The sequence below is a fragment of the Echiichthys vipera genome (assembly GCF_963691815.1).
Source record: "Echiichthys vipera genome assembly, chromosome: 12".
NCBI classification, from domain to species: Eukaryota; Metazoa; Chordata; class Actinopteri; order Perciformes; family Trachinidae; genus Echiichthys; species Echiichthys vipera.
In genome coordinates, this window is record NC_139837.1 from 15,461,506 (window position 1) to 15,486,335 (window position 24,830).

The 24,830-nt window shown below is 40.8% G+C and overlaps 2 protein-coding genes across 3 annotated transcripts; one reads left to right on the forward strand and one right to left on the reverse strand.

Moving 5' to 3' along the window:
* Positions 1-813: 813 nt before the first annotated feature.
* ubr1 (ubiquitin protein ligase E3 component n-recognin 1) lies at positions 814-17,415 on the forward strand. 2 transcript variants are annotated; one of them, XM_083924263.1, is made up of 47 exons: positions 814-861; positions 1,959-2,218; positions 3,296-3,374; positions 3,776-3,886; positions 4,936-5,063; positions 5,154-5,292; positions 5,429-5,491; positions 5,631-5,754; positions 5,924-6,031; positions 6,132-6,220; positions 6,303-6,401; positions 6,543-6,700; positions 6,785-6,884; positions 6,998-7,126; positions 7,240-7,420; positions 7,500-7,552; positions 7,659-7,769; positions 7,859-7,924; positions 8,032-8,133; positions 8,220-8,283; positions 8,375-8,499; positions 8,609-8,661; positions 8,750-8,852; positions 8,947-8,995; positions 9,090-9,244; positions 9,340-9,439; positions 9,549-9,652; positions 9,779-9,859; positions 10,323-10,504; positions 10,623-10,831; positions 10,932-11,031; positions 11,123-11,275; positions 11,363-11,466; positions 11,827-11,926; positions 12,020-12,168; positions 12,249-12,304; positions 12,387-12,483; positions 12,647-12,714; positions 12,964-13,111; positions 13,200-13,284; positions 14,436-14,572; positions 14,646-14,754; positions 14,855-14,911; positions 15,001-15,078; positions 15,169-15,339; positions 15,441-15,542; positions 15,996-17,415. In XM_083924263.1, the coding sequence occupies exons 1-47, from the start codon at positions 817-819 to the stop codon at positions 16,135-16,137; spliced, it is 5,226 nt and encodes a 1,741-aa protein (XP_083780389.1). In that variant the 5' UTR covers positions 814-816; the 3' UTR covers positions 16,138-17,415. The 2 variants fall into 2 exon arrangements, with proteins under 2 accessions (XP_083780389.1, XP_083780390.1); XM_083924264.1 differs by lacking the exons at positions 814-861; positions 1,959-2,218 and having other exon boundaries at positions 3,298-3,374; positions 4,936-4,969; positions 5,233-5,292.
* Positions 17,416-19,052: 1,637 nt separating this feature from the next.
* LOC310954991 (photoreceptor outer segment membrane glycoprotein 2-like) lies at positions 19,053-21,111 on the reverse strand (the record flags this gene model as incomplete). Its single annotated transcript, XM_083924704.1, has 3 exons — positions 19,053-19,325; positions 20,122-20,368; positions 20,531-21,111. 3 exons carry the CDS (start codon positions 21,109-21,111, stop codon positions 19,053-19,055), a joined length of 1,101 nt encoding a protein of 366 aa, XP_083780830.1.
* Between the last annotated feature and the right edge of the window lie 3,719 nt (positions 21,112-24,830).

Here is a 24,830-nt window from a genome sequence, read left to right on the forward strand (position 1 = left end):
GTCCTCTTCGTGTGCTTTTTTTTTTTTATTTTTTTTTTTTAAAGGCTTATTATTTAAGTTTCCTTTCATCAATTACAATGTCAAGTTTTACACACTCCATAAAGCTACAAATCACATATCTGTGTCATCACTGTCCAGTAGTATTGGTGGTGTCCTCCTGCTGTGTTCTATAATCTGTCCATTTTTTCCATTTATCCTGAAATTGTGTCTCTTGAAGTCGTAGTTTATGTGTAATTTTTTTCCATTACATATATTTCTTCCACAGTGCTCACCCACTGCTCCTCGGTCGGTGGTTCTGTTTTGTACCATAGCCTTGTAATGGCTTTTTTACTCGCAGATAGCAGAACTTTAACAAGATACTCATCTTCTTTTTGTATTATGTCTTGTGTTAGATTTCCCAAATATAGTATCTTACATGACTTTGGCATCTCGTATCCTATTATTTTTCTTAAACCCCGCCATATTTTATCCCAATATCCTAATATCCCTTGGCAAGACCAAAAAATATGCAATATGACTTCCCTTTCAATGAAATAAATAAAAAAATAAAGATTGTAGGCCACCACAAGAGGGCGAGTACCGCAGAATTGTTTTGTTTACAAAATCCTTGTTTTGGCCATAGGCATATTACCAATAGAAAACGGGCGGTTATTTCGCAAACAAGTGTCCTATTTGATTAATAAAGTCTGATATGAGCCCCTGAATACATCTAAATATTACTGACGGGTCTAATTCTGGTGAATAACGTCGCAAAAGGTTTAGATTAGAAGTGGAAGCGTCTCCTAGTGACGCCTCCTCCTTTACGGCAAATGGAATATGGCGGAGGGTGAGAAATCACCAGACGGACTGCAGCTCAGTAAGGTATGGTTTTCAGACAGCTAATATAGCTGTCAGTAGTTACCGAGACTCAGGGACAAAACAATATAAAATAATGTGTTAGTTCCTTCGTATTAAATAGCTTGGCCGCACAGTTAAAGGGTATCTACTTACCAGGCTAGCAATCGGGGTTAGCTCCTGTGCTAAGCTACCCTAAATGGTTAAAACGTCTCTGCAGAGGCTGCAATATTTACCTGCTGCTCACCGACACTGAGTGTGTGTTTGCTGGTGTTGGAGTCAGAAAGGTTACTTGATAAAGTACACAACACAGTCGGGGAATTGTGTCAGTGTGTCCGTGGTGTGTTAATCTCCATCCTGTGTTTTTTTTGGAGCCGCTTTGTCCAAAGTGTGAGTTTGTACATTTTGACTGTTTTGCGACCCTTAAACTCTCGCAAGGCTGCAGTTAAAACACTAGTGTCCAAAACATTGGTGAAAAACATTGAAAGTCAAACTGGTTTATATTGGATGTGATGTTATTACATTATATATTTACAGTTTGAAACTTGTGGTTCAATTGGTTTGTTGAGTACAACAGACAAAACACAGGAACAGACATTTTTTGTTTAAGATGTGGCCTTAAGCAGAAGCAGCTCTATTTTACCCAGCTGCCAGCCAGTACAGGGACTGTCAAAGTGAAAAGGCTTCAGTAATTTGGCAGACGGTTTAAATAACTCCTTATACATAACTTTAGCAATAAAGAGGTTGTTGGGAAATCGATGGGTAATTCTTATTTTCTTTCTTAAGCTTTTTCACTTTGATGCCGGGCCATTTGTGGTACACATTGGCCAACTTCAAATTTCTAAATACAAAACAACTTGAGCGCTCTGCTTAGTCATAGCATTAGCAGCCGATACAAAATAACATCTTTTTGCCTTTATAACAGACGTTTACATCTTCATAATGTTAATTAAATGCCCTTAAACAGAGATTTAAAGTTCATCAGTAAACATAATGCATTGCAAAAGTTAAGATCTGCGTATCACTATGATTATAGTTGGCTTTAAATGAGGTTATGTGTCATTATGTGGAGAAAGATTTGAGTCAGTGCATAACAAGTCGTGCTCTTCTCTGTCGTCTTGCAGAAATGGCTGGAAGCTGCAGACCTCAGTGCGGAGCTGCTCTGCTACCTGAAGGAGCAGGTGCCACAGATCTTCTGCCTAAAGAACGAGCCCAGCCCTCAGAAGGAAGAGGAGGTCATGCAGAGTCGACTCCTCGACCCTCTGGAGTGCTTCCTGTTTGGAGAGGATCCTCAGGAGGGTCTGGAGAAGCTCAAGCAGGGCAGCACCTCCTCCCAGCTCTGTGGACGTGTCTTCAAAGAGGGAGAGACTGTGTACTCCTGCAGGTCTGAAAATATCCTCTGATCGTCCGTAATAAATGCGATATAACAGCAATAATAGTAGTAGTTATGATAGAATACTAGGTATTTATTTTTTCTCATTAGTAATTTCAAGTATGGGGTGATTAATGCCAATATCTTGTTGAAAAATGTTTTGGTTGTTGCTAATATTCAGGCTTGAAATGCAGGTATCAAAAGGTATTTGCACAGTACTCAGCGACAGTGGTTACTGGATGAGTTATAAAGCCACAGAATTCAAGGATAGCAGAAAACACGGAGGCTATTTGTTATCATTAAGTGCTTTTAGAAGGAATAGTTTAGCCAATCAGTTTTAGTTTTACAGTGAACTAATCACATGATAACTCCCCAGTATTTAGGGTAAGTGTTAAAAATGAATAGTTAATAAGCTGACTCTCTCAGGTTTCAGTATGCGTCCGTCCTGACTCTGAAGGATGTGAAATATCTAAACACTCGCATAGATGTGCACATCCGCCCACATCCGCCCACATCCGCCCACATCCGCCCACATCAGTTTTTGTGGTAGTTAGTTTTTCATTTTCCTTCCCAAAGCTGTCATTTAAATTTTATGTCAACATGAGTCGCACCCTTGCATAATTAGGCATAATAAAAGTCAATAGTTTATCCCAATAGGTGTTCTCCGTGAGCAAGGTACAGTTTACAGTAGATAGATTGATTCACAGAATTCTTAATTAATATATTCTTAATACATAGTATAGGACAACAAGTAAGTAATCACTTGCCAATTACAAAAACTTTAGTAACTAGTCATTTAATCATATCAATAATAATAGTAACTTTAAAATAAATGAAGGAATACAGATTAAGGGTCTCTTATATGTGTATTTATATACATGTTCCCTTAAAAACTCAAGTGTCAAATGAGACAAAGGCTATTTTGCTATTGTATGAAACAAATCCTGCGATACTATAATGCACTGTAGATGTTTACATTAAAGTTTTAAGTTTGCACAGTAACTACAGTGAGATGTCTTCAGCCTTAGAGAATACACTTCTGTTGTCATTTGCTCAATCGAGTAACGAATCCTCTTCAACTTATTACAGGGATTGCGCAATAGATCCCACTTGTGTCCTGTGCATGGACTGCTTCCAGGACAGTGTGCACAAAAGCCATCGTTACAAGGTTGGTGAAAATAAAAGTGTTAACATTTTTAATGGAATCCAAATGAAGAGTTAGCTACTTCCCCCTTGGTTAAAGTGGAACAATAGAAATATATATCTATCCATCTATCCATTGATCGACCGATCTATCGATCTATTTCTCCCATTAACCTCCAGCTGTTCTATCAGAGTAAAGGCCCCAAAAACAACAACTTAATTGCCCTTACATTTCTAGATATACTAAAATCTATGATAGTCATTCCAAATTATTATAGATCTTTATATTTGGCTTTTCATGTTGGAACCCAAGTGTTGTATAATAATGCATTCCCACAGCTAAAGCAGTTGAACAAACTTATTGCTGTTGTGTGTATTTATTACTCTCCCATAGTGATATACAGAATGTAAATGTTTGTTCCCCAGATGCACGCGTCATCAGGCGGTGGCTTCTGTGATTGCGGGGATGTAGAGGCCTGGAAGATTGGCCCCTGTTGCTCCAAACATGACCCAGGGGCAGCAACTGCCATGGAAACGGTGAGTTACATAATAGAGTGGAAAAAGGGACGTGGGAGGGGTGTACTTGTCCCATTCTGTGTCAGTGAACCCCAGAATGCTTATTTTCCCAGCTCGCTGCTCTCTTGGCTGTGGCTTTGTCTCCGGAAACGAGAAAGAAAGCACTTTGTTGACCTGCACCATCTGTAAAAATGTATAACTAGGTTAAGAGATTTGGACAGGTGATTGAGTGCTGAAACGCTGGTGGAAGCAGTTGTTGGTTGAGAGCAGTCGTTCTGTATTCTGTTTACAGCTACTCCTACGGAGCTGCTGCTGGGACACATTTGTTGATTGATTGTACTGTTCAGCAGCTGTTTGTCAGGCCTTTCTTTGCTGATCAGTGTTTGGGCTTTTCTCTGATAAGATCCTGCTCAGGGGCTTTGAGCAGACATACAGCTTGATGGCTGTGCGTTTTTCCATAAACAGCAGGTGCTCTTATTATTAACAGAGACATCACAGGCACCAGTCTGGCCGGCTGCTTTGTGTTTTCTACACCAGAACTGAACCTGTGCCCAACATGAATGGACAGATCACATGACCATGAACACATCTCCACACTGATCATGAAAACCCACCTTGCTGTTTCAGACGGGTTTTTTTTGTTTAGATTGTGGTAGATTTCAGTGCATGTTCTCACACAGTTGTGTGACGCAGAGACTGGTGCAAATACACAGACTTGCTGTTTATTTGATTTAGTTTGTGTGTTAAATGTCAGACAATTGTATGAAATACTTAACTGCTATGTGGAATGTTTGCTCTCAGGGGATTTGATATTAACTTCACTGGACCAGCTGCATGTTTAGTTCTTATTAAGCAAAATATTTAGACCAGTTCCCTAACATATTGTAGAGTCACTGCTGGTGACACAGGAAATAGGGAATTAGTAAAGCTTATCATAACACATTCGTGTCAGATTAGCTTCAGTTTCTGCAGTTGTGGTCTTAATCTTGAAACACTTGCAACAACATATTTATTAAATCACTCCAGGTTTAGTATTGGGTGTCACAAAATAAATGTTTCATGTTGTGCAGGATGAATGTGCGTCGGAGCCAGAGATATATGAGCGTGCTGAAAGGCTGTTCCGGATACTGCTGCGCTACGTTACAGATTTCTTGGTGTGGGAGGAGAACCTTGAGCTGTCAGCGGAACTCCAGCCCCGGTACGGCCTGTCTAATCACATGCAAATACATGAATCCATATGCAAAGCACACCACTTTAACTTCGACAGTGTATTTCTCCATGCACGCAGGACAAAAGACAATGCATACTACTGTGTACTGTACAATGATGAGCACCACTCGTACGACCATGTGATCTACACCCTGCAGCGTTCTGTTAACTGTGATCAGACTGAAGCTCAGACACACACAGCACTTATTGACAAGGAGGTATTTTTGGTTTTATTTGCTCATTATTTTTCTTTAAAATACTGTCATGTCAAAGGGAAGCTGATTTGAATCAGGTTCCATAGTTGCATCCATGGTAGATTATGTCATTATGTAACCATTGTTAACTGTTGGGCAGGGTCGCCGGGCAGTCAAGAGAGGAACCCTTCGTTCCTGCCAGCAAGCAAAAGATCTCATCAGGGTAAACAACAGCCACTGACTACAACAGTTTAGGCATTGATTTAGGAATTTAGACTAACTTTAAGTCTTGAATCTGAAATTATTATTCTCCAGTTTAGCATTTCAAAGCGAGCTCTAACTCTTTCGATGCTGTGTTGCAGTCCAACTCCGAGCACATTTCCTTGCAGCCACTACGCGTGGAGATCCTTCACGCAGCAGTAATGGCTCATCAAACTTTTGTCCTGCGCCTCGGCCCCTGGTTCCAGAAGATCATCGGTTACTCAGGTTGCTGCTGTCGTCTTCACCATGTTTGCACCACACAAACGGCACACAGCTTTACTTATTGATTGTGCACCTTTGACCTGTACCTTTTTTAGTAAATGTATCTTTACCTTTAGTCCTCAGTGCACAGTTGCATGACTTGTGACTGGGAACCTTTGTGTGTCTCGTGCAGTGGGCTTCAGACAGGCCTTCTGTCAGGTGGCACTAGAGACCGTCACAGACGGAGACCGGCCTTGCCTCATCAGCAGACTCATGCTGCACGATGGCAGGATGTACAAAGGCAAGTAGACCCTTAGCTTGATTTTCAGTACAAGCTTAATCTCCTCTTGATTCCATATGGCACTAACATGAAGATTTCTTTTTTTTTTTTTTTCTCCAAGGAGCTCGCAAGATAGTACATGAACTGATTTTCTGTAGCATGCTAATGGAGACAGAGTTCAAGAAGCTTTTTGCAATTGAGTTTACAAAGGTAAAAAAGAAGGGAAAGTTTAAAAAAAATGCAATTCTTTCACTGGCTTAAAATAACACAAATGCCATTTTTGTTTTTTCAGCACTATAAGCAGCTGCAAAAGGACTTCATAATTGATGACCATGAGAGGAGTATATCCATCACTGCCCTGTCTGTTCAGATATTCACTGTACCCACATTGGTAAGTATTGGGGCATCAATGTAGATACTGTGTCATAGTTGGGTAATAGTTATCTATCTTTAAAACGTGTGCCTCTTTAGGACTGTATATATCTGTGCCTTAACACCCATCTCTGTCCTCACATTCCTGTTCCTCTTCTAGGCCAGACAGCTGATTGAAGAGGGCAATGTCATTAAAGTGATAGTGGGTACAGTCATGGAATTGCTGCGCGAACATCTGGATGACAACAATCGCTTCTTTTTTCTTGGCTACAACTCCGAAAAGTTCTCACGCATCCAGGTCATCTTCCACGACCTCAGGTTATTAAACGGGCAACAACTTTAATGAACTCTTCGTTCCTAACATTTTTGGTCTTTATCTAAGATGTCATTTCTGTCTCTCAGGTACATTCTCATCAGTAAACCCTCAATATGGACTGAAGAGCTGCGGAGAGAGTTCATAGAGGGATTCAAAGTCTTTCTTGGGTTTCTCAAATGCATGCAGGTAATACTAATCTTAAGTCTAATAAGCAATAGCAAGTTCATTACATCAGCTTATGATATCTTAACAAACCAGTTATTTAATGACTCCTGGCCTTGTTTCACTTTCCCCATCAGGGTATGGAGGAGGTGAAGCGTCAGTTTGGTCAGCACATTGCAGTCGAGCCAGAATGGGAAGCTGGCTTCTCTCTTCAGATCCAGCTTCGCCACATTCTTGCTATGTTTCAGGATTGGTGTTCCTCTGATGTGAGTTTTCATAACTATAAACCCCCCCTTATTGCCCATTCACTTAGACTAGGCAGACATAAGAACAGAGTAGTGAATTGCTGTGGTCAATTATTGCTTGTTTGCACCCTCAGGATGAGATCCTGGTGTTTGCGTTTGAAGAGTGCCACAAAGTCCTGATGGAGTGCAATAACCAGCCCTTCCACAGGGAGGCTACTGACTACTACATGTGCAAGCACATCCTCCATGTTTGTCCATACAAAGTGTCTCAAGAGCCTGTCAGCATACATCTGCCCATCTCCAGGCTCCTGGCAGGTAGGAAAAACTAATATTTCAGACACATATTTTTTTTCTGTTACTGGGAACTCACTACTTTGTTCATTGTGACCCCTAGGCCTGTATGTACTTCTGAGCAGAACAGGGGCAATTGGATATCTCCATGATTGCGTAAGTGACATATTCAGTGGGGGCTGTGTTGTTATGTTTAGAGAACAAACTGTCTTAACTTCCACTGCTTATATTGGAGAGTGAGGTTTTCTTCCGTCTGTTTCAGGAGAGATTTAACCGCACCCAGCTGGCAGAGCATCCTCTGCGCTGCGTGGTGCTGGCTGCACAAGTCTCCGCTGAAATGTGGCGGAGAAATGGACTCTCATTGGTCAGCCAGGTAGACTACATTCTTTTTTTATTCTAAATGCTCTCTGTAATTTCAACTAATAAATGACAAGTCAATTAATTGTTGTTTCACATGATCAGGTCTACTACTATCAGGATGTAAAGTGCAGGGACGAGATGTACGATAAGGACATTGTCATGCTTCAGGTTGGTGGCTGTCAGACATTGAGAATTTCTTGAGACCTTTAACCTCTAACCTTTTATGTATATACACAATGTAGTGATATGTAATCGTCTCTACAAATTGTTTACAGATAGCTGCTTCCAAAATGGACCCCAACCACTTCATCATGCTGATCTTATTGAGATTTGAGCTCTTTGATTATTTTAATGGAAGTTGTTCAAGCAAAGACCAGGTAAGCAACATCTCAATTATCATTCAGAAAAAAGTTATGTGCCACCTAATCCTCTATGTAGTGATGAAATGCAACACAATTTGCAGGACGAACTGATACAGTGGAACCGCTTGACAGAAGAGATGCTGTACCTTCTTATTGTCATCATTGGTACAGTGTCAGATTTTACTAATCAAACTTGGGAAGTTAGTTAGTTGGATTTGAAGCATACTATAGTGTCTGACCAGTGTTGTGTTTCCAGGTGAGCGCTATGTCCCCGGTATCAGTCAGGTGACCAAAGAGGATGTGACGATGAGGGAGGTTATCCACCTGCTGTGCATTGAGCCCATGGCTCATAGTAGCCTGGTCAAAGGTCTGCCAGAGAACGTGAGAAGATACCCATTACATTCATACATACTGTCCAAATTGCAGAGTAAACTTCTTAGTTGAGTAAATAATCATTTGAAAACGGGTTCACAATGGGTTTTTTTTGTAGGAGAGCCATGAAACAGGCCTGGAGACAGTAATTGCCAAAGTTGCCACCTTCAAGTATGTAAAGACTGCGAAAGAGCTCATGAGTTTTATCTTAATAGTCATTTCCGAGATGTTTTAATTTATCTGTCTGTTCTATTTTTAGAAAACCAGGAGTTTCAGGGCATGGGTTGTATGGAGTAAAAAAAGAGCGCCTGGTAGAATTTAACCCTTTCTTCTACCATTATTCGAGATCACAGCATAGCAAGGTACCGCAATGTCTCAACACCAGTTTTACATTAAATGTATCACATCACACATGTATCAATATCTCATTTTATTCTTATCTCTTTATGTTTGCAGGCAGAAGAGTCTCAGAAGAAAAGGAGGACACAGGAGGGCAATGATAAAGGTGATCAATCTATTGTTTCAAGATGTGACAATATGTACTCACTCGCTCATGAATCAGCTCTGTTAACATTCCCTCTGTTTGTGATTGTTCTCAGCTCTGCGTCCTCCGGTGCCCCCGGCCTTCTGTCCAGCTTTCTCCAGCATAGTGCATCTGCTCTGTTGTGACATTATCATCCACGTTCTGAGACGCGTCCTGCAGAGAGCTGCAGAGGACCGAGCGACTCATTGGACAGAAGCCATGATCCAAAGGGTACACGTTACTTCTTTTTTTTCCTTTTTTCAGGGACTGCCTTGCTCGACTTTTGCCTTTTTATTTCTCAAACCACTTGCCATAACACCACACAGGCCCTGCACCTGATTGGCCAGGCATTGCTTGAAGAGAAAACCCAGCTTGAGGATATCACTGTGGAGGATGAGACCTTTGATTTCAGCCTCAAGGCTCGCAGTGAGTGAAAACTAATTGTTCTGAAAACTGATTCATCATAGCTCTCAGAGCTATAAACTGGTCTGGTTTTGTGGATTTTGTGACATTAATGTCTATTCTGTTCCAACAGGAATCGGTTCAGAACACGGCAAGTCAGTGTTCCACTTGTTGTCCAAAATTAAGGCTGTTCCTTCCCTTGAAGCTCAAAAAGACATGGTCAAATGGGTTCTACAGGTAGACTTCTCAAATATCACATTTTCTTTTAAATCACATTACAGTTTCTGTCAGTTTTGTAGACTGATGCATTTATTTTCCATTTATCTTCACCATTTCATATGAATTTTTAATTTTTTTTGCTAGATGTTTGAGATTGTCAAGTGCCTTAGAGAGAAATCCAGTCCAACAACCTCCGTGAGCATGGATACAACCAAGCCAGAGGAGGTAAAAGAACAATGATTTATGAATTAAAACTATTTGCATTTACACATACAATAGTCTACACTTAACTTCTGCATAAGGGCAAGGTTTGGCGGTTTAACAGTTTCCAGAGAGCTTTATGCCATTGTCTCCAACAATAATATTGAAAGTTTTAACTCAATTTCTGGGGAGGAGTCATCAAGTAATTGAAAAATAATGTATTTATACAAGTTTTATTATGTAATTATAAAACTATCAAATCAACAATTATTAAAACTAAAAGGCACCTCGTAGAGCTCAGCGCTGCTCTGACATTACATGACACAACCTTCTCTGGTTACAGCATCCCACTGACAACACACCATTCATTTGGTTTTCCAGTAGGACACATTATAGATAGTCCTGATAAGAAATAAAAAAAACGTAATGCATTGTGTTTTCTTCTCAGCATTGATAGGTTTTAATGTTTGCTTTGTTATTATTCCAGAGTGCTCAGGACAAAGAGAAAGCTGAACGCAAAAGAAAGGCAGAGGCAGCCAAACTCCACCGGCAGAAGATTATGGCCCAGATGTCGGCAATGCAGAAAAACTTCATTGAGTCAAACAAAATGCTATATGACAACATGCCAGAGAGTGGGACCCAGGGAGAGCCTGTTATAAAAACTGAGAGGTATGGAGGACCATTAAAAAAAAGAATAAATCCATGGGTGTGTTAAGCTGGATTGAGATCAAAATCTAAACTAAATTGACTTGGCTAATTGTAATTTGGGTTATATCTATTCCTCTAGCTGTGCCATGGAGCACAGAGAGCTGTGTGTAGCCGTCGGGCCCCACCGAGGGTCCTCCCCGACAGAGAGGGAAGTGCTCACCTGCATCCTTTGCCAGGAAGAACAGGAAGTTGTGGCCCAGGCTCCAGCCATGGTGCTGACTGCATGTGTCCAGAGGTCCACAGTGCTGACACAGTGCAGAGGAAAGATACCAACCAATAGAGCCGATGGTCAGTCTCCGTTTACTAATCATTTTATCTCATTGTAACTGTTATTTGTTTGGAGAAAATCCAATTCAACTCACACGTGCATTGTATTTATCCCTTAAAGGAACAGGGACACAATATCCCCTCTTTATGCCTCCTGAACTTGCAGTTGGGACCCACACTGGCAGCTGTGGGCATGTCATGCATGCCACGTGTTGGCAGAAGTGAGTTATTACAAGAACAAATTTGCTCTTCTGTCAGCGGTCAACCTGAATGCAGTTAATTTACATTCATCTTTTTCTTTATTCTTTTCAGATATTTTGAGGCTGTTCAGAATATGACCAGGAACCGGCTCCATGCTGAGCTGATCATCGACCTGGAAAACGGGGAATACTTGTGTCCCCTGTGCAAGTCTCTGTGCAACACTGTTGTCCCTCTCATCCCGTTTGAAACATTAACGTTTAACTAGTAAGTCCATTCCACCTTCTTTCTGCGATGGGCCGTTGGTCGTACAAATGTATAGCAGTTATTTGAATATTTGTTTCCTGTGCACAGTGAAAATGCAGAGATAATTGGACAGCATTTGACGCTGCCACGCTGGATCCAGATCATCTCTGCCAGGATTAAAGGACTCAAGTCAGTCACTCAGGATAATAACGGTAATAAGACACACTCAACATACAATGATTGCATAACCCTGGATGGGCAAACAGCAGTTGCACAGGAAAAGGCATGTGGTATTACTGTTGTGTGTTGGAGTTTTTCAAAATATAGATATAGAGCATCATCTAACCTGGCAGACTCATATGTGGATGCTTTTTGATATGTTAGTATACTGTTATTGTGAACTCAACACTGCAGTTGCCTCATAATAAAAAGCTGTATTTAGCTGTTATTAGATGGAGAGCTTCTTTTTAAAGCAGCTGCAGAAAACAGGTGCCTGCAGAGACCAGCATATGATAGAGACTTACCTCAAAATTTAAAATCAGCTCTCTTGATCTTTTTTCTCTCTCAAGCAGATTGCAACACAGAAGGCAGTAGTGTTGATGGGGACACAGGGCTTTGTGGAGAGGGACAGCCAGACTTTAGATCCATTCTGAGCTATGGCGTACAAGAACCGTGAGTAAAACTGTTAGCTTCTTCAGTGTTCTTCAAGTATCTATGTCTTGTATGGCGCAGCAGTTTTAATTCTCTGCTGTTGGTTGTTTTCAGGAGGAAGTTCTCCGACAGCATAGTGGAAATGCTGGTTGTTTGCGCCACCACAGTTCACAGGGTGGGACTGCAGACGGCACCCAATTCGCTGTGCCCACGCGTGCCCCTTATGTCTTGGAACACATGTGCCTTCACTATCCAGGCCATAGGTACAGTAAGAGCTGGCATATTATGTCAATCTGCCCCTTTTTGTGTTTTTGCTGTAAAATATGTTTGCCTGTCTTCACAGAAAACATTTTGCAGGAAGAGGGCAAGCCACTCTTTGGGTCCTTACAAAACAGACAGGTTAGATGCCACATTAATGCATGTAATGTGTTATGGTTTAGGTTTGACTTTATCAGTTTTTTTAAATGCTTCTCTCTTTTAGCTTGCAGGTCTGAAGGCAATTGTTCAGTTTTCAGCAGCTCAGAGACATAAGAACTCCCAGGCTGTCATTCAAAGGCACTTCAGCGACATGTTGGGGGGTATGTGGTCATTTAACAATATAAACATTTATTCATTGGATGTAATTTTACAGCTTTCTTCAGTGTAAAGCATATTGTGTTTTCCTCTATGTATGAAATATGCTATGTACAGTGGCTTGCTGTCCATTTACTTTGTGCTCATAACTGTGAGTTCTTTCCCCAGTGTTGCTGCCGGTTATGGGCAGAAAAAACAGCCCTTCCCTTCTGGAGGTGGACTTCTTTCATCTTCTGGTGGGTTTCCCCTGAACAGCTGTTGAGAATGATGGACTCTTGTTTTCCTCATCTCTCAACAGGTTCTGATGTATTACAGCAGACTATTTATAATTCATTGTATGCATTCACACTCTTATAATGAAACGTGATAGAGTTTTATATTTAAATGCAATTCTTTTATACATTTCTGCCAATTTATAGCTTTTACTTGCATTTATTAACAAGCAAGAATTTTAACAGTGTATGTGTACTTGTGTGTTTTATCAGGTGGGGTTGGTTTTGTCTATACCCGCACTGTATCAGGAGGAGGCTGTAGACCTACAGCCGTCTGCTGTCAGCTCTGCCTACAACCACCTGCACATCCTGCACCTGGTCACCATGGCTCACATGCTGCAGGTCCTCCTTTCCTCGACAGGTAGCGAAACCATACATTTTGGTTAATTTACTGCTCCAACACTGTACCATAACATGGACGATTCAATTATTGTGTTGTTTCTACCTAGATTTCCCTGCAGTAGCTGGAGAGGAGACGGAGGAGGGGAAAGCAGCAGCAGAGCTGTACACAGCAGCGTCACAACACACTGAAAGGTACAAGTGTTTCCAATAATTGTATTATATTCATCAAAAAAGAAAATCATTCAAATCTTTTTGTTTGACATTTGAAAAAAAAAATTTGTTGAGTTGTCATACCTCTGTGCCAACAACATTATGTTTTCGGGTTGTCCGTCCATCACATTCTCATGTAGGCAATAGCTCAGGAACGCCTTCAGAGATGTGGCACAAAGGTCAAGGTCACTGTGAGCTCACAAAACACAATTTTGTCTATAACTCTAGAATTCCTACGCTAATTATGATAACATTTCACACAATTGTCTAACAGGATAATTAATAATGATGCAGTGATGCTATTTAAGGTCAACTTTAATGTGACATCATGATGTTTCCTGTCATTATTTAACGCCATAACTCAGGAACAGAAGGAGAGACATTTGGTTGGATACTGAACTGGTATCACAAATTTTTAAACACTGGTGATTGTAAAGATCTTCTGTGCTGCAGGGTTGAACATGTGTGTGAAGCATCCACATTTTTCCAAATAATACATTCAATATCTTTCATTAAATTCCTTCAAGGTATTCACTACATATATTATATAAGTCTGAACAGTTTGGATGTAAACTGCAACTTGATTGGTTGGCAGAGGCATACAACCACGAGGTGGTAATTCTAGTTTTTATGTTCGTCATACTTTATTAGGATAGTGGTAAAGGTTAATGAGGTTCCCCCCCCTACTGAATGACAAACAAAACAAAATTTCTGTTGCAAATGCCAGCAGCATTTCTCGTAAGAAGTCCAACCTGCATTCAGCCAATCCACTTTAATTTGTAAGCTCATTTTGACTGTTTCTCTCCTCGCGATAAAGAGAAAATTGTTTTGAAAACCTTTCATATCAGACCTGAAACTAAATGACTTCTGGATTTGCATTTGTGATTTTTGTATATTCAGTATTTTCACAGTGTGAGGAAAGTGTGATATAGTTGGCTGAGTTTTTTTTTTAATTAGCCGGCTTCATAATCTGACAGGTATCGACCTCGTCTGTTTGTAATGGAAACAAACATTGCTCCTTGTTTCCTGTTGTCAAGGCCCTTTCCATGCTGCACACACGGAGATGTACTCTGTAATGTGGACTGGGCTGCCTTCAGCTTGTTTGACAGATTGTTCTGTGTTTTGCTCATCAGGCTGATGCCAGATGTGTCCGGCAGCTCAGTGGCAGAAAGAGTGAAGAGAGGAATCGAACCTTTCCTGCGCTGCGCTGCTCTGTTTTTCAGTTGCCTTACAGGGGTTCATCCTCCAGAGGAGCTTTTTAGTACTGCTGGTAGGTGAAGTATTATATCATTCTAACATATGATGATTTAATGAATTTAAGCTGACATTTTGGTTCTCTGCAGTTACCTCTCAAGCACAGATGGAGGCGCTATGCAGCTACCTGGCAATACCCTCCAATGTGTTCCAGCTCTTCCAGGAGCACAGAGATACTGTTACTCCACTGTTGCAGAGGTAGGTGATAAACATTGGGGCAAGATCAATGTATTTGATCGGTGATCTTTTCATATTTACTGAAGATGAGAGCAGTTGTATGATGTTTTTTCTTCCTTAGGTGGTGTGGGAACCCAGCTGTAACCAAAGTCCTGAAAGGCAAAATCCAAACAGTCAGGTAGATGTTGGCCTTTGTATTCTTTAAGGCCCACTTTTATTTTGTAATACAACATCAACTTATAATTGATCAATAAACACGTTCTCCAGATATCCCAGAAGAAGGAATCGTTTGATTGACCTTCCTGAGGATTACAGTGCTCTCCTCAATCAAGCCAGCCATTTTCAGTAAGTGGGAAACTGAAGTCTCTTCAATCACAGCCTTTCAGTGGAAGATCTGCTTGAGATGTTCACCCTGCGTGTGTCCTCTGTCCTCAGGTGCCCCAAGTCTACAGATGATGACAGGAAGCATCCGACCCTGTGCTTGTTTTGTGGGGCCATGCTGTGCTCTCAGAGCTCCTGCTGTCTCAGCCAGCTAGATGGGGAAGATGTAGGAGCTTGCACCGCCCACGCTGCAACCTGCGGTGCTGGAGTGGGCATGTTCCTCAGGTGGGTGAACACTGTTTTTCAGCTCTAAAATTTTGACTGTATTTGATTTTTATTATTTCTTGCTTTAAATGTGCTATAAAAATGAAGTTTGATGTTGACAGGATAAGAGAGTGTGAGATTGTACTGATGGCCAGTAAGACGCGAGGAAGCACATACCCTGCTCCTTATCTGGACGATTATGGGGAGACTGATCCTCACCTTGGGTAAGATTCATAGCTCCTCTTCCAGGTGTTGAACTGCTATAGCGTCTGCTTAGAATTGCACATGTAGACATGTTGATATTGCCTCATGCAGGCAAATAAGTAATAGCTTCACTCGTGTTACAAACTTGCATTTGGCCTTGTGCCATCGCAAAAATTGGTACTTGACAGACAAAGACTTTATTTCCAGATTGGGAGCAAGATTATATTACACATTGTTATGTCTATGCACATGATAGATGTCGCCACATATATCTCAGGTATCTCAGATATTTTAGTTTTTATTATATCAAGTCAACCTGTCCTATTTTGCAAAAGTCTTCCATTAAAATCTAGCAGAGTTGAATGTCATCCAACAATGCTGCCACTGAAAAAAAGCAAGCGATCATATGAATCACTGCTTGGTTCTTGGACAAACCCTTGAATAAATCAGAGCTTCTGTCTTTTGATTTCTAGAAGGGGCAATCCATTGCACCTTTGCCCAGAACGCTACAGGAAGCTGAACCAGCTGTGGCAGCAGCACTGCATCCTTGAAGAAATCGCCCGTAGCCTAGAGGTGGTCAACGTTATGTTTGCCTTCGAGTGGCAGATGTTGTGATGATTGCTCCAGCTGTGGTGGCCTGGAAGTAAAGAGTGCAGCCATAGAGCACAATCTGCTCCAGTGCTCCTTAAAAACACACACACACACACACACACACACACACACACACACACACACACACACACACACACACACACACACACACACACACACACACAACCGTCACTACCCTCCTATAAATCAAAGGAGGCCTGAGCAGCCAATCCCTCCCTGATGAAACCCCCGCTGGAGTCGAGAGATGTGGGACAGTCAAAAGAGGAAGAATAGTGGAGGATTAATTAGTAAACCCAAGTCGCCTTGTTTTAATTTGATTGTCTGCTGTAAGAATGAGTTTCTCCTAGAGTAATGTTATTTGCAAAGGGGCTCATTCTAATAAAGACAAACATCAGATACACACAAACATGTTTCAGTTATCAGTTTATATATTTGATTTCTCTCAGTAATGCTGTGAATTTTCTGCATTATTTCTTGGTGTTAGAAATTATTATTTGTCATAAGTTATAATGGGTTTGGAAGGTATATTCATTTGGAAATTGGGCATGGTCACAGATCTCACACACTTTTGCTTTTTCATATTAGTTATGTAATGGTCCAGATGATGGCGCCACATCCTACTGTTACCTTTACTCGCATATAGACGCATATGTAATGGAACATTTATAGAATATACATTATTTTCAAAGTTGTATTAATACAAACTCAGTATTCTGAGAAAAGTATACAGTAACCTGCTTCCATGATTTCTTGCTATAGATGCATTTCATAATATGCTGACATTTTGACGCTATATGGTTTTCTGAATATTTCAGGACATTTTGACATTTATGGTTAAAAGTCCTCACTGACTTAAACAATCAGTGAGTGAATGATATGAAATCATTGCCAGTATATTGTGTGGTACTACGGGGATGCCCTTATACAAAAAAAGACATATTAGGCTAAAATGATTGTCTATTTGTGATGATTAAACTTGTTGAGGGGACCATTGCTTGACAGAGTATTAGTCACATTTCACCATGTTGTTGTAATCCACTTCCCACAAATTGAATTGAAGTTACAAAACAAAACATTTTCAATATTCTATTTATGAAGGAAATGTACTTTTTAATGAAAAAAAAAATCCAAGGTAGTATATAAACTTTTCTGCTACCCTTCCATTATTGCTCAGCCTTTTCAGGAAAATATGTGTGAATATAAAATGTCCTCCTTTTTGTGTTGTTTGCCAGTACTACATGACTTCCAGGCTGTAAAAATAAAGACACTAGCCTATCAACAGATGAACTGCTCGCGTGCCCTTAATCAATCCAGTACAGTAGTGTCTATAATCTCTAATGTGTTGTGGGATTAGATTTGTTATAATGGAATAAAAATCTCCTCATTGCTCACCCCCAGAATACATTAATGATCTATTTTCCATCATCAGTATTGCATGTGAGTGAGAGCACTGGATGAGACAAAAAAAAGATAGGCAACATTCTTGTATTTCAAAGGTCTGATGCATTTTAATGTATTAATGTCTCACAGCCAGAATTCAAACCTAATTAAACCTTGTTTTAATTTAGCAACCTCAAAGTTGCTTTGTTTCCCCAAATGTTGTGATTTACCTTGTCAGCAGCCACGTGCTCTATAATTCCTGAATAGAAAGGCAGAAAAAAACAGTTCCTTTGACCAACAGATGTTGAAGGCTTAATCATTAAAACAAAGGAAGACATAGAAGCCTAGTTTGCAATGTAGTGCTTTTGAGCCATTACAAAACAATCACCAACAATAAAAGCAAACTATCCTGTTCCATAAAGTGAGCTCGCCAAATTAGTCAGGCACATCTGGGTTAGTTGGACTCATTTTCTGTTAATGCGGTTCCATAAAGCAAATACAGCATAGTTCAAGATTATTTATTACGGTGATTTATATTCGGAAACCAGTAGAATTTACTTTATAGAACTGTGTCAACTGAAAAAGAGATGAAAAGGAATAAGCCTGGCTTATTTGGTAAACTCACTTTATGGAACAGGCAGAAATTTTATTGTCAAGCTTTTGGTAGCTCATCCCAGCAAAAATGGCTGAGGTGTTTTTATAAGACCATGGTGGCATTGCTGAGGCACATGAAAGTTACTGTAGTGACGGCTTAAATGTTCTAAAAAGTGATGTGTTATTTTGAGTTATCAATTAGATTTCTGTCTGGTTGTGTGCTTTTAACTCAGGTAAAAGCATTAACATACTCTAATAACATACGTACGACATTGTTTGTTTTGTTATGATAAAATGCACGGAAAGAAAAATGTTACCTAATGTTATTTCAATACCCAGAACTAAGGTAAAATCCAAGCACCCTGCGTCTATTAGGTGCGTGGAATTTAATTTATATAATACTACATGCTTCATTACTCTTTCTATTTGAGGCAAAACCAGGCGAAAAAGTGGGCTCTAATTTATGACCCACATCACTAATTTGTCTTCATCCAACAATAATATATTTCAACTTCGACTCCAGAGTTGCATCTGACTGGTGTTTGAAACGAAAGGTGTTTTGGACACAATACACAGGCAACAAGATATCGTTTGTAAACAACAGATTACAGTATAGATGTACAAAAAAACGATGCACATTTGTGGTGATTTATGTTGTTTGCATGTTTGCATCAATGAAAAAAAAATATTTGGAAAGATTTTGATTCATTAATGGTGAACAAGGCATAATCTGTCAAACTGGAAAGTAATATATATTGTTTGATATTTCCCACAAAATACTTTAGTTTCCACACATACAAACACCTTTGTATACATATTTCTTAGTTGAAATTCTTGACTTGTATGGATAAAAAAATTACTTAACATGAACAACTCTTTAAGTAAGAGAGGAAATGTCCTTACTTAGGCCTTAAGGGATGCTGCTCACTGAGGCTTGAGCGAGGTCAACTGGCTTCAGGTGTCTCCTTTGGCGGTACGTTGTCCGGTCCATAGTGTGCTTTAGAGGTGCAGGGAACATTAATGTTGGGGTCTCCATTGTTGGCTGTGTCTACCTGGTTGCACTTGCCTAGGCTCTTGATGATGTTCAGGTTGGTGCGAGCAGTTTCCATAAAGCTGTCTTCCAACAGCCAGCCGTCAGACTCAGAGTTGAGGTCGCCCTGTCTCAGCACATTTTCCAGGGAGGTCTGGAGGTAACGAACCCCTGTCAACACTGACAGCTAATACAAAAAAAAAAAGATACATATTAGTGACATCATACAAAATATGGACCTGTCATGTTTGTTTCTTTTATCATTTAAACTATAAAGGTCTCATATTATGCTCATTTTCAGGTTGATACTTGTATTTGTGTGTGTATGTTTACATGCTTTAATATATTTTTTAAAAACACATGTTTCTCATACTGTGTGTCTGAGTATACCTGTATTGACCCTCTGTCTGAAATGCTCTGTTTTAAAGTCTGTCTCTTTAAGACCCCATCGTGAAAAGGCCCAGTCCATAGTTGTGAAATCAAAACAGTACAGAAGTCCTGGTGGCTCGTTTAAAGACACAGTTTATGAATAGTGTCTGTGTGCATTTCTCTGTGGATTGAGTGTTTGAACACTATCACAGTACTTATACAGCACCTCAACCTGCTTATAATCAAAAAGACATGGAAATCTCACTTTTTACAATATGGGACGTATGCAACTGTACTGCCAGCGTGGGTGAATGTGCTCTTTTTTGAGCAGCTTAAAAAAGAGTAAAAATCAGAGCAGCATAACCAGAGATGTTATCTTTTTTTATTCTACGCATTTTTATTCAACCAAAATTTGTTTCTTTTTCAAACTTGTAGTCTTCAGTCCAATCCGAAATGCCTTAACTTACGTCACTTGAGTAAATTTATCAGATTGCTGGAGCCACAATAAGCTATATAGGTTAAACAAGGTTTCTCAAAAATTCAGCAGTGGTACATTGTTGTGTACAACAAGTGTAGTTCCCCTTTAACTTCACTATTAACTTGTCTGTCCTCACCTCAAACAGCCAGGTGATGAGAACTGTGAGGCCAATTGACTGCACGATGTGGGTGTAGTACTCCAGCAGCGCCTGGCGACACCCTTTCATCCACAGGTTCAGCTCTTCCATCTGGTGCTCATAGTTGAAGTGAGCAGAGTTGTTGGTGATCTGCTGCTGGATGCAAGGCCTGGGGGAGTTGACGTTGCAGCAGCTGAAGGGCACTCCGTCCATTAGGTACTTCCCCTCCACGTTACTTCTTAATCGGCTACAAAACAGGAACAAGAAGGAGAAGCTCAGCATCTTTTTGTCTCAGCATCAGTGTGTGAAAGATCTGATGTTAGTGTGTCATCGTTTGTGTGTAGCCTACTAAAATTGTGTCAGTAATTTTTACACAGTCCTTATCGTGATTATTCTCTCTCGCACTTACTCTGCCACCTCTTTCTGGGACATATCCAGGTAACGGTTGCTGATCCACTGGATTTGAAACCAGTCTTTATAGCCATTGTTCCCACAGCACTTGAACTCTATCTGCAGCATGTCCACAGTTCGTTTCAGGAAGCATCGTCCTGGTGTGTCTGTGTCCTTATAGAACCTGATGGCCTCTGTCAGCCCCAGGTTCAGAGACTCCTCCAGCTCTCTGTGCATGGTGTAACACATCAGAGCCCCCACCAGCACACAGAAGGTGAAGAAGAAAGTGCATATTATGTAGGGCAGCATGATCAGCTTCCATCTCAAGAACTTGGTGGTGTCCACGCAGTCGTAGCAGATCTTCCCTCCCAGGAAATTTATGGCACAGGCGATAAGGCCAACAGCAATCAGCATGTTGGGCACATACTGGATGTCTCTCTCAGCCATCAGCTCTCCTCGCTTGTTGATCTCCACCTTGAGGAAGAGGCCCAAGCTGAACAGGATGACCCCTGTCACAACTGAGATCCAGTTCAGGATCCATAGCACCTGAGCCAGCTTGTCTCTCTTGGTCTTGGTGAACCTCAATTTCAAGACAGCCATTGTATATATCTCCTCTAAGTTATTTTGTAAGTCCAGGGGAGGATTAAAGGAGGGACACAGGTAGAGCAGGGGAGAGGAACAGGTTATCCTCCAGGAGGTGTGGGGGACCAAAGGGAGGGGGATTGGTTGTGTAGTTCTCTGAAGGTCCTCTCATAAGCAGCTTAGCCTGGTAGTCATGATCGATATCTTGTGGACGCTGCATTATGGTTATAGATCTCAGAGACTACAGTGTTGACAGTATGAAGAACAAATACTCTTACATGGCAGCAAAAATTCTTGGACTGGAACTCACTGTTAAGACAAAATACAAAGCCATGTGATCAGTTGTACGCATATGGGAAAGCATCTACACATGAGACAAACAGAAAAGTTAAACACAATGTGATTTAGTTTGGATTGAAAAACACATCTTCCTTTCAAACCCAGGACAAAGCTCCTACAAATAATAAGAAAGAAATAACTAAAGTAGTAGTCCCTACCTTATCCAGGTCAGCATTGAACATCTGACATCGTTCTCTGTCCTCATGCTGACATCCTCAGATTTAGTCCTGTGAGAGGCGAGTGGTCGTAGTGACACAGATAGTATGAAGGCAGCATCAGAGTGAGACTCATAGCCAAGTCCTGACCCTCCTCCTAATCCCCCTTAATCATTAATCAGCCCTGGGCCCAAGAGGGATTTGGACCCACCTTCTGCTACCTACGCAAATCTGACTGCCCCAGCACTGTGAAAGTAATGCATGATGGCCATTGTATGAGTGTGTGTGCATGTGTGTTTATTTGTGTATTAGTTAAAAAAAGAGTCAATATCCAACTGGACATTCTGAAAAGTGACATTTTATAGTAAACCTGCAGTATCTGCAGCATCATCATGAGCACACATTTGAATCACTCAAGCTTGTAATGACAAGTAATACATTCATGCTATCTATAAAATACTTAAATTTCATTAAAAAAAATAAACAACAAGGCATGCTGCCAATTGAAATATAAAAATGAGAAATGATTGAAGTAGTAGTAGTAATACTATCATATACTATTTTCTTGTCTAATTTATCAATTTATCATTGCAGCTCTACTTTGTAGGCATGTGATGTTTTTGTCCACAATGGGGGATAACAAGCAGGTATTTTGCCTTTGAAAGACAGTGAAAAAAAACCAACTAGTTGTGACATCACAGACGGGGGTGTGGCAGTAAGTGTCAACTGGCTGAAAGATTCAAGCTGTAGAGAAGAGGGTACTTTTCTGTCATTTAAGAAGTTAACTTACAACTCCTGCTATCATCTCACCCTTGCTGATCATACCACTACCTCCCGCATCGTTATGTTTCCAGCTTTAATTTCAACTCATACAGTACATTAATATACACTCAAAGCCAGACTGCAAATCAGCCAATGAAATGTTAACTGAGAGTGAGATTAGTGGATTAACATGTACCAAAGTAGCTTGTGTAAGAAGAGAACGTTGCCGTAGCCACTGGGCCAGTCAGCTAATCCACAAGGCAGACAGAACACTTACCGGAAAACTAAACCACGTCTCCAGGTAAGTATTGAGAATCCAACAAATCTTTACAATTTTCTCTACAGAGGCTCCTCTAAATAATGACTGTTCATGTTTTAATCTGTTCTTGCACAATCCATTGATCTAATTATGGAAACATGTCTTAAGAGAGATTTTCCAGGCACAATTATTTAACCATCCATTGATAGCTATGGTTAAAACACCTCTACAGTGCCTAAGATGATTTCATTTGTTTCTTTTGCTGCAATGAACCATAGGAATCAGCTTTTAAAAAAATATTTAAAAAAAACAGTGATGATCCCTGGACCCCACCATGTGAGCTCCCTTGTCTCTGTGTGGAGACCTCAGAGCCCGGAGGGCATCATGCTGGATACAGAGGGCCAGTGGTCCGAGGCGTTAGCCAAGAACAACATACGAGCCATCATCCGCTGGCTGCGTGTGTTTACTGCTCAAGGTACTTGAGTTTTTCACCACTTGTAAAAGAAAAACCCACTATTCCATAAATTTGTTGTTGTTTGTTTCATTAACATTTCATCTCCAATAATACCCTGCTGCAGGTGAAGCTGACGTGGATGAAATCCTACCAACTTTCAGCTGCTGGATACAGAGAACATCCGAGTTTTCTAAAAAGGAGTTATTAACACTATGTAAGAACATGCTTGTCAAATATCATGTTTAAATGTTTAAATTTCAATAACACACTGAGGTTTTTTTCTTCCCACAGGCTTCAGCCGCTGTCGGGGCCTGTGGATGTTTCTGGACCGAGGCTGTTTCACCAGAGTGCACATGTTGCTCCAGAGACTGAGGAACTTGCTCACTCTGGCCCAGTGGGCAAGAAGGAAGCTTGGTTCAGCCCACCTCTGGCACGGTACACACTACAAAACGCTTACCCGCATACATCTGGAAGAACATGATGGTTTGGTTAATTTAAGTGATTTAATTGTGGTTCTAACCTTCTGACATCTCCACTAGAATTCAAATTTGTGTTTTTATTTAGGTGTGGGGGTCCCATGTGTGGTCTGCAGGGATACATTGGACTCCTCAGACGTTAGACGTCGCTGCTGGAACCAAGAGCACCGAGCCCTAAAGCAACACATCTGGCTGGGACGGCTGGTTCAGTGGTGGGGCATCATGGGACTTCTACCTAAGTATCCTGGTACAGATGTGTTTACACAGATTACATGATATTGACATGTTGAACTGTTATGACACCTCTAAAGTTTTTTTTTCTCTCTCTCTGCTGTTGCTGTCAGATGCTCACGAGGTGAAGCGTATCTCTCAGATGTGGAAGGAAATGGATCACAGCCATCGGAAAGCTTGTCTCGAGACACCTGGGTAACCTGCATTAATTTACAAGATGGAGGAATTTGCAGAGCCATTGTGCCTATTTTTCTCCTGCTGGTTTTTCTCCTTATTTCATCTCTGCTTTACTATTTTGTTTACGTTTCACTAGATTGGAGGAGGGAGAAAAGGAAAGATATCAGTCTTTGATACAGGGTATGGTGACTCAACTGGACAGACATCATGGGGGCATTTGGTCTTCTGAAGACTGCACAGACGGGTGCTATCCTCCTCCTAATCTGCAGGCCCTGCTAAGGCTTGTGCTGGTGCCACATATCGACAACATGTCAGTCCAAGCACTCGTATCCATCCAAATACAGCATTCTGTGGAGCATATTTTTTTTTCTTATGTTGATTTCAGATAAATACTGCATATGTAACTTGATCCAGGTTATTATTTCTTAACCCTATATGTATCACAGCTCATGTACTTTGTCCTGGATATGGCTAACTTTCTGCAGTGCAAAGACGACCTCCTCCAATCTTTCTGCCACGCTTTCACTATCCCTTCCAGCTTTTCCCAACAAATCAGGGCATTCTGGATGCTTGATCATGGACACATCAAGGTACTGATCTTATAAATTGGGGGAGTGATAATCATCTTGTTGATTACATTAGTGTCCTTGTCTCAGCCGCCATAATGTTCTGCAGGTGACACTTTGGGCCACTTGAGTAGCACGTATGATTAATGTGATAAACTGTGCCACATTGTCGATTCATTTTCTCATGGATGTTAGGAGACACTGTTAATGTTACAAATGTTAGCCGAAATGTTTTTATAATGCTGCTATATGTCATGTTACATCCTCCCCAGGCATCTATGGAGTTATTGCTCAATCCCAGGGCTGCTGCTCCCTGTT

Excerpts from the sequence above, each read along its gene's own strand:
- ubr1 (XM_083924263.1), top strand. The coding sequence starts at position 817 with ATGGCGGAGGGTGAGAAATCACCAGACGGACTGCAGCTCAGTAAG. Across the intron at positions 8,500-8,608 it reads TCAAAGGTCTGCCAGAGAAC|GAGAGCCATGAAACAGGCCT; the intron begins GTGAGAAGATAC and ends TTTTTTTTGTAG. Across the intron at positions 11,467-11,826 it reads AGTCACTCAGGATAATAACG|ATTGCAACACAGAAGGCAGT; the intron begins GTAATAAGACAC and ends TCTCTCAAGCAG.